Below are 26,970 nucleotides of genomic sequence, written 5' to 3' on the forward strand. Positions count from 1 at the left end.
TTAATTTGTGTGGCCTAGGTTTATTTTTCAAAAATTTTATCGACTATACCGGGAACTGGCAAATTTTTCCTTAAAAGGTCAGAGATTAAGTATTTTGGGTTTGCAGGCCTTACATTCTCACTACTCAACTCTGCCACTACAGGGAGAAAGCAGTCACAGACAACACGGACATGAATGGATATGCCTGTGGGCTGCAATTTGCCTGCTGCTGAACTATACAATGGATTCTGAATAAGAGACTGATAATTTCAGGTGCCATATTCCAAATATGTCATATATGGGGGTTAGGAGGAAGAATATAAATGGTAAACATCACTAAATGAACTATTTTTGGTTAAAATTTTCACACTTATTTCCCAATCTTAATTGCATGTGTGTATACATGTATATATACAAGTTATAAAACTATTTCATTTTAATTCCATATTCTTTTTGGTGTGTTTATATAGTATCAGACCAAAGTCAGATAAGCAGCAAAGTACCATGACTGATTGAGTACTCAGAGGCTAGCTAATCAATAACCATGAAATTTGACTCTAACATCTAAATATTTCCAAACAATGAAAAAACTATTTGCTGTGCCCTTAAAGAAAATGAGATGTGTATTTCAGATGTCGTTTTAAAATTTAATTGAATTGTTACAATTTTGAAGCTAAATGTGATTTGCTTTGTTTTATTAGAAAAAATACTCAGGCAAGGTCTACAATCATCGGTCAATTAAGAATGACTTACAAGAACATGAGGCAATAAAATAAAAAATACAGGTACAAACTATATATCTGAAACACTTCTATTTGGCAATTTTATAACAAATCAAAATTTTAAAAGAACAAAGGAGATTGCAGATTACTTTGTAGATACAGAATAAAGCAATTGATGAAGTGCTTAAGCAAAAGAAAACAAAAAAAAAGTAAAACACACTGCTTTTCTTTTCTTTTCAAAAATAAAATCACATTTGCTACAGATCAAATGGATAATACCCTTATTAAACAACCATTCCAGAATGTCTTCTAGTAGCAGTGCTTTTATTTGCACTTCATTTAATTTTATATGACTCATTTCATGTATATAGCTCTTTAACCCCACTGTTAACGAATAAAGTCTCCCATAATTATTCTTTTTAAAATTTTTTAAAGTAAATGAGAAATGATTTATGTGTCATGGAACCTTTCCCATTTTGGAACCAAAGGCTTAATTCTATATTTTTGTCTATTCTTTTCTTTAAAAAATTTAGTGTAAAAATTGCTGGTTTTTCTATCACTGTAGTAAAGTGAAAACTCCTCAATTAGGAGTATTTTCTGCAGTTTGACTGCATATAACCACATATACTTTACAATATGTCCTTCCAACAGTAAGGAAATAATTGATTTCACGGTCACTGTCAGAAATGAGTGCCATAATTCTATTATGGGTATAGGTCCTCCCTCAAAGACTTTCTGGAAGGATGTTCAATGTGTTTTGTTCTTATAGATATTAACAGTAGTACATAGTCCCTTAAGTCTGCAAAGACATTTATTGTTAAAGAAGGTGCTTTATTAACAATTCCTCTGGCAGCACTAGTGAATTACAATATCCTTCAATATTATTTCTACCCATAATATATACATTTAACTTTCATGCCTCTAGAAAAACATCTACAGTACATTTCATAATATAAAAATATATTACAAATCTGCTGAATTATTTACAAGCAATGTTCTATTATCTCTATGCAACATTTGTTTGATACAATACTAACAAGTTACACATATTTCCATTTCTGTAAGTTAAAAAAAAATCCATATGGCTTCTTGCTTACCAAGCAAGAAAATGATTTTATTTTCCTTTTCAAAACCAACTTTGGTGCATAAAGGATTCAGTTTGAAAAAACTTAAAAAAAAAAAAATACAATTTTTCTTACGTTAAGAAAAAACAACTCATAAACCAAATGCTTTCCTCAGAAAAAAAAAAAATTAGAGGCTTATATAGGTTAAAATGAAAATATGAGGATTATTCAAATAATTTGAAATAGAGGTTTTTCAAAAACCGTTAACAGATTAGTTATATAGGTAAATATTAACATACTGTACTCCATGAGAAAACCCTAGTCCTGAAAAGGGAGCCACCAGACATACTGCAACACTCTTTAACAGAAATTTTCAGCCCTAATTCGATAGACGAATTTTTAGTTGATTGCAAATGTCGTTCACTGTTTGCTTAAATACAAATTGAACACTTTTCTTATCAGAGTTCTGCAAAAGAACACAAATGGCAACCAATCACATCTATTTATCATAATTGAAAGGTAAATTATCTCCTGATAATTTTCATTGTCTAAATATTTCCTAATATGACTTCAAATCAATAGACACTGTCAAGACAAATATCCTTACAGTGCTTTTGGTATTTTTAAGGGCACATGTTGTAATTGTTTTCTTTCCAATATAAACTACTATAATCGCTAAAGGGGGGAAAAAAAAGCAGCTTAAAGCAGCAAGCATGCAAAGCCTTTAAGAAGCTGTTCCACTAAGTTGCCAGAAGAGTGTTTGCTCAGTCTCCCACAGTACCATTCCATGAAAATGTGGATATACAGTAATATATTAATATATTCCACAGAAGAGCCTACTTCATTCACAGAATGTTTACACTAAGCATAAATATTATTCTAAATACTGGATTTAAGAAAAAAAAAGGAAAGGGGTTGACTCTAATGTGCAACTTTTACTAAACCCATTGTCAGTGACTAAGACTGCAGGTGTCCCCGCTTGTTTGCTTTTTATGTATTTATTTATTTTTTACCTCTTCAACCTCTTCTGCGGCATTGTTCTAAAAAAAGAGAAAAGGAATATTTTTTTATTCAACTGAATCGAAACACATTAAGTATTACAAAAGAGACATTAAAAACATTAAATAAGATATAGGCAATGTGATAATCACTGATCATTAAAATTTACTTCCAAAGCATTCACACTTTAATGGATGCAAACTCAGTTACATAATACAGCTTTTTAATAAATCCTTTTTATGTAACCTGATTCTGAAAGAGATTCTCATGCTTAACACATGCACTTTAACTAGGACTTTAAAACTGATGCTTAAATCTTAAATAAATTATGTTCTTTTTAGTTTCATTTTGAAGTTAATATGTTTTTGGAAGGTTTGTCATGCTTTCATTTTGGGATGTGTATAAGCCACAAAGTAATTCTCCTAAAACAAGTTAGAACAACTGCTTTTTTACCTAATTTCACAGGTTTTCAAAATCAAAACACAGCCCTTGCTCACATGTTACACCACAGCAAATGTAGCCAGTTCTATTAATCTGTACCACTTGAGGAAAGACTCAATTCTAATTTCCGGAACAGTAGAAGCATGAAAGTTTGAACTTAAAATTAAATGTTAAGACCCGGGCAGGGATTGGAGGAGGAGGGTGAAATACAGTTAAAGAACATTAACTCCACAGATGCATTTAATATGTCTTAAGAACATGTTCATTACCCAAAAATGAAATCCATAAGAACTGTAGATGTACACTTTTGAGAACATGCAATGGAATTCCTACGCCCTTTTGGACAGTAGTTCTGCACCTGAATTTTTTTTTTTTTTTAAGTCACTAAGAATATTCACTAAAATATCTAATTTGCTTCCTATATACACAAGAATTACAAAAATAAGCTGGTCTGTGAAAAAGGAAGACCCTTAGAGAGGGGGAAGTAGAATGCAGGGCAGAAACACAGAAGTTAGTCTGAATCTTATAATTAAGATTCATGCCCCTTTGTCAACCCCTGCCTAAGGGATGTTTACAACCAGTTCTAATAGCAGGGTGGCTTTCCCAAAATATCACTCTTTTAGAATGCTAATTTTAATTACTACCTTCAAAGAGTAATCAGAAATAAACCCTAAATTAAGTACCAGTAAATAAAGAATATTCAATTATTTTTCTTATAAAGAGAAAGGTAAATCATGACTTTCCTGTATTTTTGGTAGTGGATTTTCTTCAATCTTCTCCTTTAAGGTAATTTCACTGTTTACTATGTTAGTTAACCTCTTGTTAACATCGTTCATCCCACAAAACAACAAGTTTTTATGGTACTTATTATTAGCACCTTCATCAGAAGATGTTTAAAATAAATTTGGGAGGGGAGTAGGGAAAACTCAAGAGTCTCAATGTTTCCACATGGCAAGGCCCATTATGTTAAAATTTCATTCTCAGAAGATATCTCCAATTATAAGAAATCCTATTATACTGAATAACATTCCAAAAAATTGAGTCATAGAATGAACAGAACCTTCAAAGTGTTTAACTGCTTCAGAATTTGGCATAGGTCACAGTCTCTTTATGATAGCTAAAATTCATATCTGGGATTATCAATTACTATATGCTATCTTATTCAACCTATCCCTATGCAAAATATGTATCAAATGAAAATTGACTTTAAAAACACAGGAAGCTTGCTCATGAAGAGTGCTTTTTAAGCATTTTCACCACTTTCTGAATTACCCTAGTATATGTCATTCGGATGGAGGCAGCAAGGAGAGTTCAGTCACATACTATCTGTGTAACCTTGGGCAAGCTACTTAAACTCTTGCCTCAGTTTTCCAATCTGTAAAACAGAGATAGTAACACCTACTTCACAGGCTGCTGTGAGGATGAAGTATATGTAAAGCACCTAGCAAAGTGACTCAGCACATAGTCAGAAATGTTGGTCTCTTCTCCTTCCCCCCCTATACCTTCATAAGCACAGCACACTAAAACAAAGGTCAGATCAGAAAGTTATTAGCAATGTGAACACTGAGCTACCTCTTAAAAACAAACACAACAATATTTAAACTGCTCTACTAAAAAGTTTGGGTGGAGTATAAGTTTAAAGATTCAACTATTTATGGTATTTTAGGGCAATTGGGATATATTCCCAGACCCACAGAAGTCTGGTATTATAGAAAGAATTACATACTTAAAAAAAAAGGCACTTATTTTCAAAATACTATATATATTACAATCTAAGCTACATAAGATAAATCGGGAAGTGGCATATAAACTTTACCAAAATATTATCTTTCTGGATCCTACAAATTTATAAACACTTGTGATGGAATTTCCATATACAAAGCTCCAGAAAGCAAACTATGCTTAGTACTGAAATTCAGTACTTAAAAATAAGTCCTAACCTTATATACAAAATTTAGGGAGATTTAAGATTACAATTCAAAAAGTAAAACATCAAATCAAGAATTAAATTACCTGTATATGTTTGGATCCAAAAGCAAGGCAGTATCTTTGGGTAGCTTTGATAAATGAACTACTTTAGTTTTTAATTGATGTCGTTCACTTTCATTCACCCACACGTCAGGCAGACTATGAATTTAAAAAAAAGGTCATAAATGAAATAACATTAATCTTAAGCTTACTCTTCATATAACTTCATATTACCCAGACTTTTCTGCTGGGTTAACAAGCTTTTCAGGAGCCAATAACAGCAATGGGATGCAGAGCCTCAGCTAAAAAATGGCAGTGAAATTTCAGGCATGAATTTGGGAATGAGTCAGGAATTTTTGGTGGCAAAGCCATATCAAACTTAGAAACACACATTATAAAACACTGTCTTTTAATTCACTGAGTAAAATTCATATTTGAGCTTGATGACATTTTGACAATGAGCTTTTTATTTTTATTTTTTTATTGAATTACAGTTGACTTACAATGTTATACTAGTTTCAGGTGTACTACATAATAATTCAACAATTCTAGACATTACTCTGTCACTGTATCACATTATTATAGTACCACTGACTATATTCCTTATGCTGCCACCAAGTTTTTTAATGAAGAAATAAGTAAACACTTCACTAGATTAAACCCCATGTAAAAAAATGCACATGTGATCATATCTTGAATTCAAAGAAAGCTAATCCTACCAGGAAATTCAAATAAAAGCATTCTGATATTTGGACTGATCAATTTCCAAAATATTAAGAATACACATATATTTCAATATATCTTAAAGGAACTATGTTTATAACCTTAATATAAAAAGAGCTCTTACAAATCAGTATGAAACAGGTGAATACTCATTGGGGAAAAAGGGACAGGGGAGACAAAGGACACAACCCAAAAATTCACCAAAGATTAAAAAGTTTAAAAATTATATGTAATCATAGAAATACAAAATTTGTGATAATAATGTATTAATAGTAAGCCAGAGAAATAAGTTCTCTAATGTAGTAGGTGGGATTATAATTGACACAAACTTTCAGGAAGGCAATGTGTATCGAAAACCATTAACATTTTGCAGTTTGAGTATTGATTTTAATAGCTCTTAACAGTAGAGAAAAATGGGTAACTTTGTTTCAGCCAAAAAGCAGCTCATTAAATAAATTTTACAAAGCCATTTCAAAATATTTTACAGTAGCATTTCCACAAAACCTGGGTGGGGACGGGGGAAAGTGGTGGAAAATAGGTTCTACATTAATAGCAGTTTGATAGTCACAGATTAAAAAAAAAAAAGCTAGATTTCTTTACCAATACGCTAGCATGTATTGTAAACTCCCAAATCTACTTAAGAACTTTTTTTTTGTTTAAATATATCCTATCTCATGGGTAAATACGTTTTGTTTTGTTTTTTTAAAGATTTTATTTATTTGACAGAGAGAAACAGCAAGAGAGGGAACACAAGCAGGGGGAGTGGGAGAGGGAGAAGCGGGCCTCCCGCGGAGCAGGGAGCCTGATGCGGGGCTCGATCCCAGGACCCTGGGATCATGACCTGAGCCAAAGGCAGTTGCTTAACCGACTGAGCCACCCAGGCACCCCTATTTAAGAACTCTTAATTCATGGGCCACCAGTGACTCAGCCCGTTAAGCATCTGACTCTTGATTTCGGCTCAGGTCATGATCTCAGGGTTTTGAGACAAAGCCCCACGCTGGGCTCCACACCCAACGTGGAGCCTGCTTAAGATTCTCTCTCTCCGGGGCGCCTGGGTGGCTCAGTTGGTTAAGCGACTGCCTTCGGCTCAGGTCATGATCCTGGAGTCCCTGGATCGAGTCCCGCATCGGGCTCTCTGCTCAGCAGGGAGTCTGCTTCTCCCTCTGACCCTTCCCCCCCTCATGTGCTTTCTCTCTCTCTCATTCTCTCTCTCTCAAATAAATAAATAAAATCTTTAAAAAAAAAAAAAAAAAGATTCTCTCCCTCGGCCCCTCTTTCCACCCCCTCTCTCTCCCTTCTCTTAAAAAAAAAAAAAAAGAATAAGAACACTTAATTCACATCACATTCATTAACATCTCCTTAGAATGAGAAATTACAGAAAGGTATTTAATAACAAAGACAAATGTTAACCACATACTATTGATTTCTGAAAAACCAAGCATACACAAGATTCCACCCACTTAACTTTATTCTATTCTTGGTATTTACTTTATCCAAAATTTCTATGATAAACTTTCATTACCTTTTCTAACAAGAAAAAATTTTTAATGAAAAGATAAAAGGAAAATTGAACATGAAATGTCTGATTAAGGGATGCCTTGGGTTGCTCAGTTGGTTAAGCATCTGTCTTCAGCTCAGGTCATGATCCCAGGATCCTGGGATGGAGCCCCACCATCAGGCTCTCTGCTCAGTGGGGAGCCTGCTTCTCCCTTGCCCTTTGCCCCTCCCCTTGCTTGTGCTCTCTCTCTCTCTCTGTTAAATAAATAAAATCTTTGGGGAAAAAAAAAAGAAAGAAATGTCTAATTAAGGAGCATCTGGGCCAGAAAAACATAACCTGCTAGAAAACTAGCCAATTGATTTTTCTTTAAAATATCATTGTGTGTTAGAAAACGTTTAGAATTTTTTAAATACACAGTTCAAACAAAGGCACAACTAAGGATGCTTGCATACCACCTAAGGGTCATTGAAAAATCCTAAAAATAATCACATCCTAAAAATGATGCTATTACAACTTTTATTAAGAACAGTAAAAAAGTCTAGTTGTAAAGCTTATACCTTGACCCAGGTACTTACACAGATTATCTTTTTAATAATGACAAGGCAAAATATTTTGCAGTTTAATTTCTGTAATTCTTTTATGATATTCAAATCTAATAACTTAAGTAATTTTTTAGCATAAAATTTCAATAAAAATAAGTCTATTCATTATACATAGTATTCCAAATACTTACATGTCTTCAGGCATCCAATGAAGCAAAAGTTTTATCTTTCCAGAATCCTCTTTTCTCTTAGCTATTACCTAAGTAATGATATAAAAGAGATCATAAAAATGATTTGTAGAACATTATTTTAATATATTAATAAAAAGCACTTTTGATCCTAATCAAGATTTTTTAAGTGTTCATATCCTAGACCATTTATTACTACAATTTTGTTCTGAGCTGCTTTGAGAAGCTTCACCTTTAATAATGTATTTTCACAAAAGAAAAAGAGAAAAAAGGAGTTGAAGTTTTGCATTGCCAAATACTAACACCATGTTAACTTTATTAAGGGACTGAAAATGCTATTTATTTTACTATCAATTAAAGTCTGAAGATTAGCTAGATTGCCAACCAAAAATCCGTATTGGCTGGAATATTCTTTTTTTTTTCCTAAAGATTTTATTTGTTTATTTGACAGAGAGAGACACAGCAGAGAGGGAACACAAGCAGGGGGAGTGGGAGAGGGAGAAGCAGACTTCCCGTGGAGCAGAGAGCCCGATGAGGGGCTCGATCCCAGGACCCTGGGATCATGACCTGAGCCGAAGGCAGAGGCTTAACAACTGAGCCACCCAGGCGCCCCTGGCTGGAATATTCATAAAAGAGTAAAGAAAAAATAACGACAGCTGAGATAGGAAAAGTCTCTAATTTATGACTAAGATATTTATTGTTTGCTTGGATGTATCTGTTTGCTTTGGTCAGTGTTATTTTAAATGAAACATTAGCCTATCAGTGTTTAGGTTCAGTTATAAGGAATCTACAGATCAAAGTTAAATGGTGGATCAACCTGAATAAAAAGACCAAATAATATAAAACGTAAAAAAGGCAACATACTTAACATTCATTACCAGATTCTGAAAATTTAAGGATAACTGACCAAATTTGTTATTTTATAACTCTTACAACCTCCATATTAACAAAATTAGCACTTTAGTGTTCTCATAATCTAAATCTCAGTATTTTTACCAAGTTTAAGCAGGAGCCACCTCAAACTATATTAGAACTAAGTAAAAACAGCACTTTATAAAAAAACACCTCTATTCCCATTATTTAAAAACGAACTCTAACTCTAGATTTGGCAATGAGATTAATTTAAGAGCCCCAAGACAGATCTGAAGATGCTGAAACAAAATACCTCTACATAAAAATAAGATATGAAAACAATGCAAACCTATCAAGCACAGCAAGCCAACTGACTGGTAACTAGGATTCTGCTGACCTCTTCTGGAGAAGGCTCAAAAGAAAACGTTTCAATTAAAAGAAGACAAAATAGACCAACTGCACAGTATGTACCTCACAACCTATTTTTCTGTAAACTGTTTCATTATCAGTATGGTTATTTCCCGTAATTGCTTATTTGGTTGCTAGGAAACCTAAATTTGCAGTTAGTATTGAATAGTCTGCCTACTAAACGAAGTGATTCTATTTAACACATACCACCTCCATCAAAACCTTCCTAGTCATGGAATTTGGGAGGTCCACCTAACCCCTTTCTTTTTTATTGTGTCCAATGAAGTACCTTTTCCCATACTGTTACCTCTTCCTTCCACTTTCCTCAGGAAAAAGCACTCCTCAGATTAAACTCTACCTTTGTGGCTCTTCCTCAGTTCAAGGTATTCATGCATCCCTGATGTGACTTCAGGGTGCAAATCACTCTTATTCGTTAGTTTTTTATTGTATGGCAAACATTAAGTATCATGTTCTTAAAACCTCTCAGATATTCTGTACAGCTAAAAAACTGATTTTCATGTTCACAGACAATGTTGACGCAGTGAATTAAAAAAAAATTTTTTCCAGACTCCTAATATCACCATTGTTTTTAGTTCCTTCATTCTTTTGATCATCTCTATTCCTCCCATGGTGAACCTAAAGATTTCATCACAAGAAGTTGCTGTAATGAAAGCATGTGAACACTGGTGCTTCATTTTCAAAACACAAGCTTATTCACTGTCACCACCATTATTCCTTAATATTCATGATACTTGCTCATTACTAAACCATTATTTCATCAGATCTATTGCCTTTTAAAATCAGTGATAAGCCCCAAACCTCATTCCTTACACTTCCTTCTCTATTTATACTTAGTTCCTAGGTGATCATATCCAGTCTGATTCCTTTAAATACCACTAATATGCCGAAAATGTCCATATTTGTATCTGTAGCCACACCTCTCCTCTGGGCTCAAACTCTTACATCCATCTGGCTAAGTGAAAGAGGCAATAGATTCTCTATTGAACGTGTCAAAAATTAAGCTCTTGACACTCCCCTCTCCCTCAATCTGCTCTCTCCAAATTCTCTGTTAGATGGCAACTCCATTCTTTTGTCCAGTTGCCCAGGCCAAAAACAGTGGAGTAATCCTTTACTTTCATTATCAAACCCAACATCTGATCCATGCATAATTCTGGTCAGTACTTTTTTTTTTACTTTTTTTTTTTTTTAATTAGAGAGAGAGTATGAGCAGGGGGAGCAGTAGGCAGAGGGAGAGGGAGGAGGAGCCCGATGCGGGGCTCAATTCCAGGACCCTGAGATCATGACCCAAGCCGAAGGCAGATGCTTAACAGTCTGAGCCATCCAGGCGCCCCATGGTGAGTAGTACTTTCTAAAGATATTCAGAATCTAACAATTCCTAGCATCTCCGCTGTAACCATTCTGGCCTTTTCTCACCTCAGATACTAAAAAGACTGATCCTCTTTTCCCCATCCTAACCTACATTCTGTTTTTAACACAGAAACCCAAGTGAGCACATTAACATCCACATGAGAGGAAAGAGATCAGTGAAGTTTTACACTAGAAAACTTTTGAGTGATGGAAATGTTCTATATCTTAACTGTGGCAGTGGTGGTGGTTTCATAGATCAACTGTCAAAACTCATAAAACTGTATACTTTAAATGGGTGCAGTTTATATTTATTATACCTCAACAAAAAAAAAAAAATCACATCAGATCATGGCTACTCAAACTTCTTCAATGGCTTCCCATCACACAAAGAATAAAAACCAAAGTCTTAGTCCAACAAGATTCTCCCCCTATTACCTCTCTGACTTAACTCCTACTCTCTGCCTTCTCGCATACTTGGCATATTTTCAAACATACTTAGCATATTCCTATTATTCAATTTTTATATTTGCTTTTCCCTCTAGCTATGACGTTCATCCCCCTAATAACTGAATGGCTCATACCCCCACTTCCTGTAAGTTTTTGCAATTTACTATTTCATCTTGTTTAACATGTCTCTTCCACTAGACAGTTGTTTTAATGGTTTTTCTCACTGTTGTATCATTAGTATACAGTAGGTGCTCAATATTTAAGCAAATGAACAAATGGGTACTAATGCCATACTTTGGGTCTGGTGACCACATCTTACTTACTGACCTTTGAAAAAAAGAACAATTACAGACCTACCAAATCATAAACCTATGTTATCAAACTTCAAAAGAGGATTTCAGGGGTGCCTGGGTGTTCAGTTGGTTAAGCATCTGCCTTCAGCTCAGTCATAATCCCAGGGTTCTGGGATGGAGCCCTGTGTCGGGCTCCCTGCTCAGCGAGGAATGTGTTTCTCCCTCTCCCTTTGCCCCTCCGCCCACTTGTGCTCTCTCTCTCCCTCTCTCAAATAAATAAATAAAATCTTTTAAAAAACAGTAACAACAACAACAAGGGAGGACTTTAACCATTACTGCTGAACGAGCACCTGATCTTGCTGAATCCCAACAGAATTCCCAATACAGCCATTTTAACTTTGTCTTCTCAAACTCTAATTTTCCTTTCAACCCTTTCATTCTTATTTAGATAACTGTATTTCCAATTTTTTTTTAAAGATTTTTTATTTATTTGAGAGAGAGAGAGAATGAGAGAGAGCACGAGAGGGAAGAGGGTCAGAAGGAGAAGCAGACTCCCTGCCGAGCAGGGAGCCCGATGTGGGACTTGATCCCGGGACTCCAGGATCATGACCTGAGCCGAAGGCAGTCGCTTAAACAACTGAGCCACCCAGGCGCCCTCCAATGTTTTTTTTAATCCAATGTTCTTTAAAAGAGAATAAATATGGTGCACCTTTCCTCAAACCCAAACTCACATCACATGCTCCAATCTCAGAAAAGGGACCCTTGCTTTCAGTCTAATCTTTACATTTCTTGCCCTTCATTCTGGCAATCATAATCAAAATTGGGAATATTTCACTGGAAGTATACATAAAAGAAAAAGTGAAAATGCAATGCAATAGAGTTATAGGAGATGTTATAGGAGATGGAAAAAATATTCAAACCAGTAGAGAAACTGGTATCAATACTGATTTTTTTAGGCAGCTCTTTCTGCCCACGGGTCCTGTCTCCGTGCTATACTAAAACCACATTTTTGCACCAATAATAGTAATAAGAGATCTTTTGTATTTAATTCTTGTGCATTCTAATATAAAAAAATAAAACCTAAATTTAGTATATTTTATATTTCAACAGTCAAAATTAAACAATCTCTTTCTCCAGGGATTCAAATCACCAAGGTCTGGTCTAAAATTTATCTCTAATAACTTACCTACACCAAAATACACCAATTTAAGGATGACTGGATAATAAAATGGCAAGGGGCATGGGAATAAAGAACAACTCTCTGTTATCTCCTAGCTAACCAAAAATAAAAGTATTTATTGCTTTTTCAAAATTGACACTTGAAATTTGAATTTGATACTGAACATAGTCTTTCAAACAAATATACAGACTGCCTACTATGTGTCAAGGCACAATTACAGAAATTTGGGATACATCAGTAGAATAAACAAATAACTCCCTCCTTCACAAATCTTTAATCTGATGGCCGTTATCTTATTTAATTCCAACTTTAGATGTATTCTGGGGGGCGAGGGGGGAGCATGTAAGCACTTATGGCTATGAGTTAAAAAGAGTCTAATATTCTAATTTTACAAATGAGGAAACCAGAAAAGACACCTAGTTATGGTTAGAGCCTGATCTTCAAATGCCCACAAGCCCAAATGTCACCCCAATATTCCTAAATAGCTCAAATTAAAGGCTAAAATATTCAATTTAATCAACAAAATGTTGAATTGTGGAAAATACAGTTGACTCTTGAACAATGCAGAGGTTAGGACTGCCAACCACCCATACTATCAAAAATCCACATTTCACTTTTGACTCCCCCAAAACTTTACAACAGTCTATTGATCAGAAGCCTTACTCATAAACAGTCGATTAATATATTTTACACATTATATGTATTATATACCATATCTTACAATAAACTAGAAGAAAATATTAAGAAAATCATGAAGAAAAATACATTTACAGTACTTTACTATATTTATTGAAAAAAATCTGTATTAAGTGGACCTGTGCAGTTGAAACCCATGTTAAGAGTTAACTGTATTTGCTTTCTAACCAACAATACATGTAATTTTTAAGATACTGATAAAGCAGAACTTTTTGTGATTTTGTTAAATTATATTTTCTTAGATTTTGAGTTTAGAAATATGATTGTGAAAATCAAAATACATGTTCTTGCAAACCTACATTGATAATTAAAAAAAAACAATAACAAATACTTACAGTACTATGAAAAACAACACTGTGTCCCTTCCCTAAACTTTCTATATGAGCTGAGAGGTTAAAGCATATGGCTCGATGTCTTATCGCATCCAGTGTTTGTGCATCGAAGAAATCATGTGGTCGTGCTAAAAGTCAATACAAAAAGGTAAAGAATATTTAGAAAAATGTAACAATCTGCCAAGATTTTCCACAAAAATATGTAATAAGGATTGAAACAATTAACATATGTATCTGGTATTTAAAAAATTTTATTTTGCTTTCAGAACATGCGGTCTAGCTGACAAGAAGGATACACAAAAGTAGACTTCCAACTAATGAGTGAATGTGGGTTTAACTATGCCCACTGGTGTGTGAGGTTCTAACCTTAAGTCTCATGATTCCTCACTGCAGCTACTATCTTTTCCATATAATTTCATATTTTATTTCAGTACCTCCCCTGAGCACCAGTCCTGTATTTTCAACAATCTATCAGTATGCTGAGATATAATTCACCACAGCCAAATATATAAAATACATGTTATGAATAGTCTATATTAACATGTGATCAAAAATTTTCCAAATTTGGGGCACCTGGCTGGCTCAGCTGGAGGAGCATAGGACTCTTGATTTCAGGACTGTGAGTTTGAGCCCCACGCTGGGTGTAGAGATTACTTAAATAAATTTTAAAAAATCTTTTTTTTCCAAATCTGAAAAACCTGTAATATTATTCTGGAGTTTTTGGCACATATTTTCTTGAATATAAATAACTCTTCTGGGGCTCCTGAGTGGTAGAGATGGTTGAGCATCTGACTCAGTTTTTGGCTCAGGTCCTGATCAGTGTCCTGAGATCGAGCCCTGTATCAGCTCCACGCTTTAGTGGGCAGTCTGCTTGGGATTTGCTCTCCCTCTCTCAAATAAATAAATATTCAAAGAAAAAAAATAACTCTAACAACAATCTAAGAAAATTATAAATACAGTTTTCAGTGCCAATGAGTCTGCCAAAATTCTAACTCCCAACTCCACCAATTATTAGCTGTGTGACTTTCGGCAACTGCTTAATCTACTTAACCTGTTTCCTTATTTGTGAAATGGAGATACAACAGCTATAGACTATGATTAAGTAAAACAAATGCATATGAAAAATGTCTTAAATCACAAAGCAGTTTATATTAATAAGCTTATACTAATTTTTAAAATAAGTTCACAAACCTGGAGTAAGCAATCTCTTAGTGTAATCACAACAAAACTATACACTGAAGATTTAATTTGGTAAGAACATTTTTTAAATTTCTATTTTCATCCCACTAGTATTATTATAAATTATGCTCTTTTTATTCCTAATAAGAATGTTGCTCAAAATAAGGAAAGTGAATTTCATATTTTACAATTGTGGAGCTTACTAATACATGAAAATTTTCAAGATCATCTGTAATTAAGAATTAAATTTTATTGAGAATAAATGAAATGGCCTGATTTCCTGGTACAGTATATTCTGAATTACATGTATGCTGATTTACCACACTATTCTGATTTACTACGTGAGGTGGATTTGCCTCTACTAATCATGGAGTTCTCAGAACATCTACACAAATCCACCAGAGCTTTTGTGGGAAATGTTTTCACCAGTTGGCATACTCAATAATGAATAGCTATTTTTTCACTGGACTTTTCTTCAAAAGGAAATAAGCAAAACATCAAGTAATAAACTAGCAGAACCGACAAGACTAGGAATGCAACAGTAAATCAGAAAAAAATATTTGATGTTTATGGGACCCCCCCCCAAAAAAAAAAATCAAAAGGAAAAACAAATCCCCTTCCTATCAGATTTGTGCCTACTGGGAGGAAAAAAAAGTGTACTCTACTCTGTCCATGCTCTCCAAATACACTTTTTCCTGAGCAGGATAAGCACTTAAGTGGAAATAGAGAAACTAAAAGCAGGTCTGTGTCATGACCCATTAGGGTAAGGGAAGAAAATACTATCACTACTTTTGTTTTGCATCTTGATGTTTTTCAATATACCCTTCTTGGTAACTGCTTTATAATGTGTATCAGTAGCATTATCTGTGTGCACTATATAAGCACAGATGTTGAGAGTGGGTGCTCAAGCATTTTTTTTAACTGATGAGCTATACAATCAAAAAACCTTTGGAGACCACAAAAATAAAGACTGTGGCTCAAAACTATATATGTTACCTGATTTCTTTTTGCCTTTTTGGTATGGTATTATGGGTATCTCAGCAAGAATGGTATTATGGCCATGTAAAAGAGTATCTTTATTCTTAGGAGATGCATTCTTGTATGTCGGAATCAGGACAAAAAAGTATGTATGTAGGGAGATAAAGCAAATATGGCATATTCTCGAAATGAAAGATATACAATTATTTATTGTACTATTCTTTCCACTTTAAAGTACGTCAAAATAGAAAAACTTTAAGATAAATTTTAGAAATTGTAGCAAACAGTAACAGCTACAGTTCTATTTGTTAATGTACTCCTCACCCAGTTAAGTGAAAATGACCTCTCTGAATTACGTGAAAAAGGTACTATCAAAGTGATTTTAGTACTCTACTATAGACTTGTATATTTTTAAGGAAGGAATGGACTGCAATGGCAGCAGCTCTGCCATTCAAATCACAGCACTTAATAGTGGCTAATCACAGTGAAAGGTCTTGGATCTTTTGAAGTTCATATATTCAGGATTATCCTCATTCTACCCCATTAAACAGGAAACAAGATTTTTTTTTTACCCACTACAAGACCTCCCTCCCCACCACTCTCCCTACGTAGCCCGTTTTATTAGTTAATATTGGAAAAAACATTCTCAAAAGAGGCCATAGACTTAAGCAGCCACGGGTCCCTCCATTTCTAGTGAGGACTGGATACTTAACTGAACCGTTCTCTTTAGGAGAACTAGCACACTGTACAGGCATTACCAAGCAAATAATGTGAAAAAGTCAGTAAGTTTAGATGATTACTATGTATACACTCAGAAGAAAAGAATGAGGTTATTAAGTGGAATAGGTGGGAAAGTTATTCTCAGTTTTGAATACCATAATATATATTTAGCAATTTTCTGTGATTGCAAGCTACCCAAATCAATAGTCAAATAAAATAAACAGATGTCATTTCTGTTTTTATAAAATGGAAGGCAAAAGGAAAATGGATCCATAACCTAAATGCAATAGCCAACTTTGAAAAATACACTTGTTTATTTCAACAAGAAACTTAAGAGTTTAGAAAAGTTTGTCACCTATGATTTGTTCATTTGTCCACTGTAGCTTTGTAGTAACAAAAAAATGTTAACGTTCTAGAGACAAACCTTCTAGTCTGGTTTAGTGTCTGGAGTGTCTTCTATACCCTAATCAAATCCCAAGAGAAAGGAGGGTACAGCGCAATCTATTTTTTTCTTTCTAGTTCACCCTTGCAGTGGACTCCCTTTCAATGACAGCTGCAGTCAATCCTATTTCTTCATTTAGGACATATTTATTTGCCGGTTGACACTAAGAACCAGGGCCACTGCTAGGCTCTGGAGGTTCTAAGTCAATTCCTGCTCCCTGCATTTGTAAGCCTTACCATCTCGTGTTCTATCCTAAATATTGAGGGTACATTTCATAATCTGGTAATTGAGCACATAAGACGTGTTACAATAGACTTAAGCACTGAGACACATACTACAAATGGTTTTTGCTATTCACACATACCACTTTGGAGCAGACTAGTTACTTTTATTTCATTATTACCTTTAACATGTCCAAATTTTCTAAAATACCAACACTGCCATATTTTAAATTTTCTTATTTTAGAACAGAATCAAAGGAGCCGTCAAAATGTAATTCTATACAGATTGTATATTCTAAGGGCACATATACTTACCCTCCCTTAACTAAGATAAAACATACATCACACTGAACTCTCACACTGACACCCAAGGGATCCTATCTGTTTATTATTATTGACAAAAACATACAAGCAGAGTTAAAGAACAGTAAAACCTGAATTCCATAAATGCCCAAGATATAAACAAAAGCTATCTAATACACATACAGATTTTCAGTGAAACACTTACGTAATGAGCGTCGTCTTTTGTTCTTTAATTTTCTCCTTTTGTTCATCCCAGCTTTAGAAGGAGATTCTTCTTTGGCCTTTGGCTGGCTAGAAACCTTTGAGGAGTTCTGCTGACTGAAGTGTGTGGGCACATGGCGAGCTAGCCCTCCCTGAGAAGCAAAGCTGGCGTTGCAGCCACCAACAACACACTAAATAAAAATAAAAAAGGCTGTCAGGGATGCCATGTAGGGCACAAGTATAGTAGGAATGAGGGAATATTTTGTCATTTCAGAAGTAAATCGGTAACACTACAGAACTATTCCAGATAGGAATTATGAGAGACTACTACATCCTTTCTTTTTGTAAGTTGCCCAAAATAATACACACTAGGCAGTGGCAGAGCTGGAAAAGAAAACTCTATAGTTTCACAACTCTCCAGTTTACTGTGCTTCCCACAATCCACAAGACAAAAATAGTGAGATGTTCTTCCCAGAAAAAATATGGGTTTTCAATTAATCACTCTTTAACATATCAATCAATCACTCTCCTAAGAGAAACAGTAAGTTGTTTTTATTTATTTTTTTTTAAGATTTCATTTGTTTATTTGTCGGGGTGGGGGGACGGGGTGGGGGGGAGAAACAGCCTCCCTGCCAAGCAAGGACCCTGATGCGGGACTCGATCCTGGAACCCTGGGATCATGACCTGAGCCAAAGGCAGAAGCTCAGCCAACTGAGCAACCCAGGTGTCCTAGTAAGTTGTTTTTGGTTTGTTTTTTTTTTTAAGATTTTATTTATTCATTTGAGACAGAGATAGAGAGAGAGAGCATGAGCAGGGGGAGAGGGAGAGGGAGAAGCAGGCTCCCCGCTGAGGCAGGAGCCCGATGTGGGGCTTGATCCCAGGACCGTGGGATCATAACATGAGCCAAAGGCAGACGCTTAACCATCTGAGCCACCCAGGCACCCCAAAGTTGTTTTTAAATCAAAGAATTAGATATCCTGGGGTGCCTGGGTGGCTCAGCTGGTAATGGCTCATGACCTCATGGGTAGTGGGATCAAGCTCCACATCAGCTCCGCGCTCAGCTTGGGATTCTCTCTCTCCCTCTCTCTCTGCCCCTCCGGCCAAACACATGCTTTCTCTAAAATAAATAAAGCTTAGGAAAAAAAAAAGAATTAGATATCCTAACAACTACTTAGGACTCTTAGATTTTTAAAATTATTTTTTTATCTTAATGATATATACTACTTCAAGACCTTCGGCAGCCTCCCTACTGTTCTACACTGTTTTAACAGGGAAGATAGACAGTAATAACTGATTTTTTTTTAAGATTTTATTAATTTATTTAAAAAAAGATTTTTATTTATTTATTTGACAGAGAGAGACACAGTGAGAGAGGGAACACAAGCAGGGGGAGTGGGGGAGGGAGAAGCAGACTCTCCGCCGAGCAGGGAGCACGATGTGGGACTCGATCCCAGGACCCTGAGATCATGACCTGAGCGGAAGGCAGACGCTTAACGACTGAGCCACCCAGGCGCCCGATACTGACTTTTAAACTACTAGATCCAATTGCTCAGAGAAGACTTATGCCCAGGGTTGGTCTTATGCAACTCTCTATAAGTTCCATTAAATAATGCTCTTTAGCCTTCTGCACTTGCCAAATTGAGAAAACAAAAGGTTAACTCTCCAAGTCCCCTGGCAGAGCACTATCCCACAATGAATGCAGAATGTTTGAATATCACTAAAAACATAGTACACAAATTAGCTATAGTACAAGTGTGTGACTTCTAACAAATAAATGTTACTAATTAAAACAAACACCATTTTCAAAATGATCCCCAAACAGCAAAATCCACAGCTGGATTTCTGGTGGCTTTTCTAGTAATAACTCATCCAATTTACTTAGCTTCTGACTTAACAACCAAACTCCAAGCATGCACATCGGTCCTGCTGAATACCAAATAAGTCCATCACATTAGTCCTAAGTGGTTCAACTTATATTAGAATTTATCTAGATAATACCACAAAAAATCTACGTTTCCAGGCTCTTTCTTTCAATCCAGGCACCTTTACCATTTTAAACTTTTAAAAAAAAACACAGTACAACTCTGTTGGTAGAACTCTGTTGGTAGAGATCGTACCTTTATTCACAAAGTCCCTCTAAATCTACCCAACTTTAAAAAAGCTCATCTTCCTGTGAGGATATCCTGACACTTTACTGCTTACCTAGATACTTATCCCAACTCATCCTTTCTCCAAGCATTCTGAAGGCAACAATATACTTTTACGAATATATATATATATATATATATATATATATATATATATATATATATATATATATCCAGAAGCACCTTACAAATCATAGCTATTTCTAAATATATCTGAAGAACTAAACTACTTAGAGATTCTGATAAAACTGATGCTGGCTGAAATATTTCACAGCAAGCTCCTTATACAGTGCCATTCATAATTATTCTATTTATTTTGATAGACAAGAGACATTTTATGGGCTCTAATGGTACTCAGCATTACTAATAAAAATCTTTGCCCATTCTAAGGTGCACACTAAGAGGCAGAGGAATGAGTCAACGTTTTAGTTCAAATATTTATCTATTCTATGTACTATGTAAGATGCTAAAAGTAGGGACGCCTGGGTGGCTCAAATGGTTAAGCATCTGCTTTCGGCTGGGGTCGTGATCCCAGGGTCCTGGGATGGAGCCCCACATCAGGCTCTTGGCTCAGCGGGGAGGCTGCTTCTGCCTCTGCCCCTGCTCATGCTATCTCAAATGAATAAAGTCTTTTAAAAAAAAATTCTACAAGTATAAGAATGAATACTTAAGTTCCCACCCTTAAAGTGCTTACATGTGGTCAGTAAACATATGTAATGACAACTTCAACTACATTCAGGGGTAAAGGACAGAAAGGAGCAATCACCCCTATCCAGTGTTTTATTTTTTGTTTATTTGAGAGAGAAAGAGAAAGAGAGAGTGCACGAGAGGGGGTAGGGTCAGAGGGAGAAGCAGACTCCCCACCGAGCAGGGAGTCCAAGGCGGTACTCGATCCCAGGACTCCAGGATCATGACCTGAGCCGAAGGCAGTCGCTCAACCAACTGAGCCACCCAGGCGCCCCCTATCCAGTGTTTTAAAATTAGTATTCCATTTAATTCTTACAATGACCCTATCAATAGTGTCCTCAGAGAGCCTGCATCAAGAATGTTCAGCCACAGATTGACAATGAAAAGTTTAGCAACTAATGGTTACTGAATTCTCAGAATTTAAAAATTTACTATGTATATGTTGAGTGCCAAGAAATAATTGCTTTAAAAATTTCCATCTCCTATGGGGCACCTGGGTGGCTCAGTCGTTAAGCGTCTACCTTCGGCTCAGGTCATGATCCCAGGGTTCTGGGATCGAGTCCCACATCAGGCTCCCTGCTCCGCAGGAAGCCTGCTTCTCCCTCTCCCACTCCCCCTGCTGTGTTCCTGCTCTCGCTATGTCTCTGTCAAATAAATAAATAAAATATTTAAAAAAAAAAAACTTCCGGGCACCTGGGTGGCTCAGTTGGTTAAGCAACTGCTTTCGGCTCAGGTCATGATCCTGGAGTCACGGGATCGAGTCCCGCATCAGGCTCCCTGCTTGCAGGGAGTCTGCTTCTCCCTCTGACCCTCTTCCCTCTTGTGCTCTCTATCTCTCATTCTCGCTCTCTCAAATAAATAAATAAAATCTTAAAAAAAAATAATAAAAAATAAAAAAATAAAAAAAATAAATAAAAAAAAAAAACTTCCATCTCCTATAGATTACCAATAGAACACTGTCTACTACAAAATCCACTAGGCAAATGTTGCTAAACACTTTAAGAATACTCTAACCAAGAAACAAAACTTTAATTTTATTTAATTTTTATTAATTGAGGTGAAATTCACAGAACATACCATTTTTTTTTTAAGATTTTATTTATTTATTTGAGAGAGAGAATGAGATAGAGAGGGAGCATGAGAGGGGGGAGGGTCCGCCTCTCCCTAACCAACTGAGCCACTCAGGTGCCCAAACATACCATTTTAAAGTGTACAATTCAGTGGTCTTTAGTGCATTCACAATGTTGTATAACCACGAGCTAGCTCCACATCCTTGCCAACACTTGTTATTTTCAGTTTATTTTATTAAAATCATCCTAGTATGAAGTAGTAACTCACTGTGGTTTTTATTTGTATTTCCTTAATAACCATTTAATTAAAAAAAAAAATAATGTCTTTTTACTGTAACAGTTAAGACCAGCCCTTCCACTTTAACTTTCAATTTAATACCTGATACTCAATTTCACTACTGAAAAACTCTTAAGTATATCTGAACAGCCTGGTATGTGAATCTACCTCTCCAATTGCAAATTCTGTGAAATTTAAATAAAGATGAAATGTTTAGCATCTGAACTGAGAATGCTTAAGTAGAATTACCCTAATGGGTTAGTTTTACACTGTCCAATACATTTTAGGCATTGGACACATATAGTTAGTGAGCACTTGAAATGTGGCTATTCCAAATTGTAAAGAATTTTAAGTATAAAATACACACTGAGGGTACCTGGGTGGCTTGTAGGTTAAGCGTCTGCCTTGGGCTCAGGTCATGATCCCTGGGTCCTGGGATCAACTCCCTGCTCTGCGGGGAGTCTGCTTCTCCTTCTCCCTCTGCCCCTCCCCCTCGCTTATGCCCGCTCGCTCTCTTTCAAAATAAATAAATAAAATCTTAAAAAAATAAAACACACACTGAATTTTGAAGATTTAGTACCCAAAAAAGCAAAAAATTTCACTAACTTTGTATACTGCTAAGATGTTGAAATAATAATAAAATGAGTTAAGTCAAAAATACTGCTTAAATTATTTTCATCTATTTCAATTATTTTAATGAAGCACTGGAAAATCTAAAACGATATACTTGGTTCACACATATTTCTATTATACAGTACTGCCACAGAATAAAGCCATACAGTATTTATTTCTCTTACTTTTCAATTTTAGAAAATATCATCCCTGTATTTCCTAACACCTAGTTAAAAACATACATTGTCCTCTGTGGCCGCTGTGTCATGTGATTTAAGGAATACAAATTTGTTGAAAAACTCTACTACAATTAAGGCAGACATGACAGTTCACATCCAAGCCCTCAGGTTTAAATTCAGGACTTTGTGATATAACTCCACCCAGGAATATCCTTAAATATAAGAGTCCCAGTAGGGTAGCCAATTCATTTTGTCCCAGAATCCTTCAATACTTCAACGAACAGGCCCTCATAGCATCTAGAACTGAATAAATATTACAAGTGTATTTTAATCAGCAATGCTTCAATGTTCTGGAAATTAATAATGAGAATTCTAAAAGAAAACAGTTTTGATTTTAACCATTCATCCATCAAGAATCATAAATAAATCTAAACAAGAAAACACAAAAGTACGAGAATTCAGAATAAGTACTTTAAAAAAGAAATAACAGAATTACACACATTTCACTTAAATACAAATTCTTTTACCCGAGAAGAGAAAATAATTTTAAGCATCATCTAATGAATATTCCATTCATTAGGTATGTATCACAGAGAACAAGGGGAGAGACATTTGAGCTATTGCCTCAAATGGCCTTTCATTCCTCTCAACATGAGCATCTCACGGTGCTGAGTATGATTTTAATGTTCAAATAAGTCATGTTTTAACCAACACATAAAATGACCCCTTAATTCAAGCCACCACTCTGATGTTCTGATTTCAACAATCAGGGAAAAATCTGGTTGTTGGACACCCAATGTTTTAAATGACCTATCTTCCCAAATCCATGAAATACTCATGTTGGCTACTGTTGTGGTCAAGTAGCTGTTCTAAAATGTGAAACATGGAATCGCTGGTTTTGTTTTTTTTCCAAATGTGTTTGAATGTAGTAATAATGAGACTATCTTTGCTAGTACTGTCTTATTCATACATTCCGAGAAGTGCTATGAAAATCTAGGAGGGGCTACTGAAACACAGAGCAGAAAACATCAGTTTCACAGAAGATAGATTAGTATTTATTAGCAGGTGATCTAAAGAAAAATAAAAATTCCTGATAGAAATGTTGGTTTCTTAGTTGTGACAAATGTACCACAGTACTCTGAGGTAACACCCAGGGAAACAAAGTAGGTGAAGGTATATGGAAACTCTCTGTACTATCTTTTCTTTGCAACTTACTTTCCTGTAAATCTAAAATTTTTCCAAAATAGAAAGCTTTTAAAAATTCCAAGCCGGGGCGCTTGGGTGGCTCAGTAGGTTAAGCATCTGACTTCGGCTCCGGTCATGATCTCAGGGTCTTGGAATGGAGCCCTGCATTGGGCTCCCTGCTCAGCAAGGAGACTGTTTGTCCCTCTGCACGCCCCCACTCGTGCTCACGCTCTCTTAAATAAATAAAATCTTAAAAAAAAAAAAAAAATTCCAGGCAGAAAGCACAGCCTATACAAAGCCACAATGATGGGGTGCCTGGGTGGCTCAGTCGTTAAGCATCTGCCTTTGGCTCAGGTCATGATCCCAGGCCCCTGGGATCAAGCCCTGCATCCGGCTCCCTGCTCCACGGGAAACCTGCTTCTCCCTCTCCCATTCCCCCTGCTTGTGTTCCCTCTCTCGCTGTGTCTCTTTCTGTCAAATAAATAAATAAAATCTTTAAAAATTCTTAAAAAAAAAAAACACAATGAGCGTGATCCACTTGAGACCTACAAGTAGTATATAGTATAGCTACATCATTATAGTAAGGGAATGAATAGAGTTAAGGAGGTAAATAACAGATATGAAGACCCCATTATGCATCATGCTAGGAAATAGGGATTTTAATTTGGAGAGAGTGAGAAGTTACCATCTATTTAAAACTGAGTGACTAGGGGTGCCTGGGTGGCTCAGTTAAGCTTCTGCCTTTGGCTCAAGTCATGATCTCAAGGTCCTGGGATTGAGCCCCACAGCAGACTCTCTGCTTCTCCCTCTCCCTCTGCCGCTTTCCCCACTCTTGTGCACTGGGCTCTCTCTCTCTAATAAATAAATAAAATCTTAAAAAAGGAAAAAAAACCTGGGTGACTAATAGAATCACAAAAGATAAACTGGGGGTAAAAAAGTAGGGAGAGGGGCGCCTGGGTGGCTCAGTCATTAAGCATCTGCCTTCAGCTTGGGTCATGATCCCAGAGTCCTGGGTTAGAGCCCCACATCAGGCTTCCTGCTCCGTGGGAAGCCTGCTTCTCCCCTCTCCCACTCCCCCTGCTTGTGTTCCCTTTCTCGCTGTCAAATAAATAAATAAAATCTTTAAAAAAAAAAAAAGAGTAGGGAGAGAAGTAGCAGTCATATTCAAAATACACTGAGGGTCAAATTGACAGGATTTGCTAATGCATTTATGGGAGTACAGGAGAAGTTCTTTAAGAGAGGAATCAAGAATGACACAGGGCTCTTAAAGCCAGAGCCCTTGATGATCTTACTATTTACTGAGTCTAGAGTAGAATCATGTCTGCAATGAAAAACCTCATGATTTTCTACATGTAAATTTCAAAATACTCTATTATACATCCAAGCCAAATATTCCATTCTGGAATCCAAGAGGGAATATTGTTAGGGCTAGAGATAAACATCTGAGAGTAATCAGAATATAAATAATATTTAATAGTATTTAAAACCAAAGGACACCTAGGGTAAGAACTTTAAGAAAAGAGAGCACTCTCCAACATTTAGAAGTCAGGTAGAGCAGAAGCCAGCAAAGGTGACTAGACAGAGCAGCCAGTGAGTTTGGAAATAGGGGTGGGAAGGATGAAGAACAGGCAAGTGTAGCATCAAGGAGGCCTGGAAAAGAAAGTTTACATCAATAAAAACAAGATCCCAAATGCAACATGCACACAGTATACACAGCATAACTCTTTGTCCTTCTATTTTTTTCTCCCTTTTCAAGGACCACTGAACTGGTAGCTGCATTTACCATAGCAATGCTATTAGTACAAGGTACCCCATAAGAGAAATACCTTGTAGAACAGTGGTTCTTAAGCCTAGGTGCACATCCAAGTCGCCCAATTTTTTTCATTATAGCAAAATGCCTGGCTGCATGCTCCAGATTCTAATTTAATTGGTCACAGATGCAACTCAAGCACAGGATTTGGACATCCAGTGGCAGCACAGTTCACACAGTAAAGGAAAAACTACTTGATTCTTACCACCTTTCTAAATAATGAGATCACGATCATCCTCCAATGGTGACCAATTAAGTTTTTCTTTTGGAGGAAGAAAGGGAATCATTTTTTGTCTTTTAGAATCATGGTGATCACTGCAGTTATTATTCTTATTTATAGTCAAATATTACCATGTTTGGTCAGCGGGAGCATCCTAAACACTGGCTGCCAAGGCTAGGGAACACGAGAGCTTCAAATACAAACATACAAAATGTCAAAGACAAATTAAAGAAAGACAGCACAGGGTATTTAAAGCTTCGTGTTACTACAGAGAATGTCTGTTGAAAATCAAAAGATTCGGGATGCTGGGTGGCTCAATTGGTTAAGCGTCTGCCTTCAGCTCAGTCATGATCCCAGGGTCCTGGGATCAAGTCCCACATCAGGCTCCTTGCTCAACGGGAAGCCTGCTTCTCCCTCTGCCTGCCGCTCCCCCTGCTTGTGCACTAGCAAGCTCTCTCTCTGACAATAAAATCTTAAAAAAAAAAAATCAAAAGATTCTTACCAAAAAAAAGCTATATATATGAGGTGATGGATGTGTTAATTAATCAGATGGAGAAAATCCTTTCATCACAACTGTATATACATATCAAATCATCATGATGTATAATTTAAATATCTTACAATTTCATTTATCAATTATACCTCAAAAAGCTGGGGGGCCCCCTCAGGCAGTATAATAAATAAATACATACATACATACATAAAATTATCGGCATCAACTACTACTATCATAAAGGAATAAGAGAAGGAAATTATTTCATCATCCATCACAGTGATGGTGCAATAACAGTATCTTTCACTACACAACAAATTACCAGAATTAACCTGTATGCACAACTATAAGGATATCATAGTTTAAGTCCGATTTGATAAAATTTCTTTTCTCTTTATCAACAATTTAGGCTAGGATCTTGATTCCAAAACACCTAAAAAGATAGGCTATTTAATGTACCAACCTTGAAAGTAAGTTTGAGTTTTTCAAGCACTACTCCAACACAACAAGAAGTCATTCAAATATGTCGATATTATGAACATAATC

At 35.9% G+C, this 26,970-nt stretch overlaps 1 protein-coding gene across 1 annotated transcript in view; it reads right to left on the reverse strand.

Moving 5' to 3' along the window:
- Positions 1–657: 657 nt before the first annotated feature.
- AEBP2 (AE binding protein 2) overlaps positions 658–26,970 on the reverse strand; it is a 67,727-nt gene continuing 41,414 nt past the window's right edge. Inside the window, exons 4-9 of the mRNA XM_027593266.2 lie at positions 17,749–17,935; positions 13,704–13,828; positions 8,128–8,195; positions 5,219–5,332; positions 2,779–2,805; positions 658–2,231 (exon numbers count right to left, since the gene is read on the reverse strand). Coding sequence (XP_027449067.1) covers positions 2,186–2,231; positions 2,779–2,805; positions 5,219–5,332; positions 8,128–8,195; positions 13,704–13,828; positions 17,749–17,935 — 567 coding nt within the window. The 3' untranslated portion in view covers positions 658–2,185. The remainder of the gene's footprint in view (positions 2,232–2,778; positions 2,806–5,218; positions 5,333–8,127; positions 8,196–13,703; positions 13,829–17,748; positions 17,936–26,970) is intronic.

This window comes from Zalophus californianus, chromosome 9 (genome assembly GCF_009762305.2).
Source record: "Zalophus californianus isolate mZalCal1 chromosome 9, mZalCal1.pri.v2, whole genome shotgun sequence".
Classification (NCBI taxonomy): domain Eukaryota; kingdom Metazoa; phylum Chordata; class Mammalia; order Carnivora; family Otariidae; genus Zalophus; species Zalophus californianus.